Here is a 2241-nt window from a genome sequence, read left to right as displayed (position 1 = left end):
ACCGCTAGTTCCTCGAAAAAGATAGATCGCTCTATAATCAGAGAGCATATAGAGTCCTTCAAGCCTACAATTTCATACTACCGGAGGGAGCACGCTCCAAATAGGAGATACCTTCCAAGTGATATCACCATAGTTATTATGTACAAGGACTTCAAGGAGAAACATCCAACAATTAATTTCTCCTATTATTTATATAGGGAAGTCATCAGTAAAATGAACATTTCATTCGCTGCACTTGGACATGAAGAGTGCTTTTCTTGTGCAGCATTCAAAAACCATAAAAATAACACCAACCATGATCCCGAAAATATTGAAAATGATTGCGCCTAGTGTGATTCATGGAATAAACATATTGAAAAGGCAAACTCAGCTCGACACCAATATCAAATTGATGCAGAAGCGGATAATCCCAACACATTGGCATGTTCAGCAGATCTTCAGAAGGTAAGAAAATATTATAATGTTTAACATATTTTTTGGCTTATGGGCGGCTGGCGGCTACTTTAGAAGTTGCAGTAAATTCCAATTTACTGCAACTACCATCTCCGATGCTAGTTACAGGAAATTTGAATTTCTTCCTGACGCGACGTTTCGATAACATGTTTCTTAATATTAGTCGTGACAGCCCTAATCACATTATATTGTTTTCTTCTCCCAAAGTAATATTTTTTTAGGTCATTATGCTCCCGCGGTGCGAAATGTTTAAGGAGGTGATTTTCGTACCTCGTATTATAGCATTCAATGAAAGTATTATTCCAATAGGAAGAAAACACAAGCAATTCCCCACAGCAGTAGTTTGGCATGAAGCCATATCGGGACGATCCAAAGAAGACCTTATTAGTGCCTTCTATGCTTTTTTTCTGGATAACAGAGACGTGGAAAATGTTATTTTGTGGTTGGACAACTGTGCAGCCCAAAATAAAAACTGGGCTTTCTTTAGTTTCTGTGTGTATCTGGTAAATTCTTCTGACGTCGCTTTAAAATCTTTATCTCTAAAATTTTTTGAACCGGGACATACATTTATGTTGGCAGACTCATTTCACCAACAGGTAGAAAAGTCCCTAAAGCAAATGAAAAAGGTGTTTGATTTCGAAGATTATAAAGATGCTGTTCAAAAAGCTAACTCGTCCAAAGTGAAATTAATTGAAATGAAAATTAACAATTTGTTCAACTGGGAAAACAAAAGTTCTCAGTATAAATTAAGCAGAATAAATCCTCGGCCATATTTAAACAATATGGTGCAGGTTGATTTTGAAAGAGGAAATCAGTCATTGTCGTACAAATGCACATTTAATGAACAAGAGGCTATAGTATTGAATTTTTTAGTAGCAAAGCACCAAAAGAATGGTTTGGAAAAGCCTAAAAGCAAGATCGACTATCTGTAGCGATTACGTTACTAATTAAATAAATTCAACTAGAATTCCATTCAAAGTCCCCTTAATAAACCCTTGTGCGACGCTTGCGATCAGCGTAGAACTACATTCCTCCGTCGACCGCGCAGGCTTGTCCACTGTCGAAGGGAAGTCGAATTTCCGACGAGGATCTATGATTTAGTCAGGTCGAAGCTCGCTCAACAGTAAACATGCAAACGTAAAATCTTCAGAGGGACGAATTTCTGTAACCAATGAATACCATCGAATAAATTACATACAATCAACTATTTCAAAAAAAAACAGAGTTTTCAATAAATCTTTGGAGTAATCAATTGACAAAGCAAGTAAATATTAAATAATTTGTATATGAAGAAATGAGCAATGCTGTTATGGCGGAAGCTTTGAAGTTTGCATGTTAGTTTCAGGTAAGCCTAGAGATCATTTATTTTAGATAAAACGGTTCTCTGATATTGTCTTTATTTTGTTTTGTGAAGAAACACAGTAAAAATCTCAGTGCGATGCCTTCATATCATTTGACCTTCTGTGACCATGTTTTTTGTCTTTATGGCTTCATTTTGTTTTTGTGAAGAAACACGGTAAAAATCTCAGTAATATCCCTTCATATCATTTGACCTTCTTTGACCATGTTTTTTTGCGATAGAGTAATATAGGAGTTTTTGTCTGTTTTTATAATTAACATAAAAATAATTAGTACCTTCGAGAATATTCGAACCAACGCGCAGCTGCAACAAATTGACAGCGTCTGTCACAAGCTGACAGGGTGCCTTGGTGATGTTTGTTTGTTTGGTAAAAAAATACGGGGTCGATCCGATGTTAAAAATGTATACTGTTGCAATTTGATTGAGAC

The 2241-nt window shown here is 36.0% G+C and overlaps 1 protein-coding gene across 1 annotated transcript; it reads left to right on the top strand.

Moving 5' to 3' along the window:
- The first annotated feature begins 698 nt into the window (after positions 1-698).
- LOC126891196 (uncharacterized) lies at positions 699-1385 on the top strand. Its single transcript, XM_050660379.1, has one exon. It carries the CDS (start codon positions 699-701, stop codon positions 1383-1385), a length of 687 nt encoding a protein of 228 aa, XP_050516336.1.
- The last annotated feature ends 856 nt before the right edge of the window (positions 1386-2241 follow it).

This window comes from Diabrotica virgifera, chromosome 9, assembly GCF_917563875.1.
Source record: "Diabrotica virgifera virgifera chromosome 9, PGI_DIABVI_V3a".
NCBI lineage: Eukaryota > Metazoa > Arthropoda > Insecta > Coleoptera > Chrysomelidae > Diabrotica > Diabrotica virgifera.
Note: the sequence above shows the minus strand (reverse complement) of the source record. Positions and strands in the feature narration are given on the sequence as shown.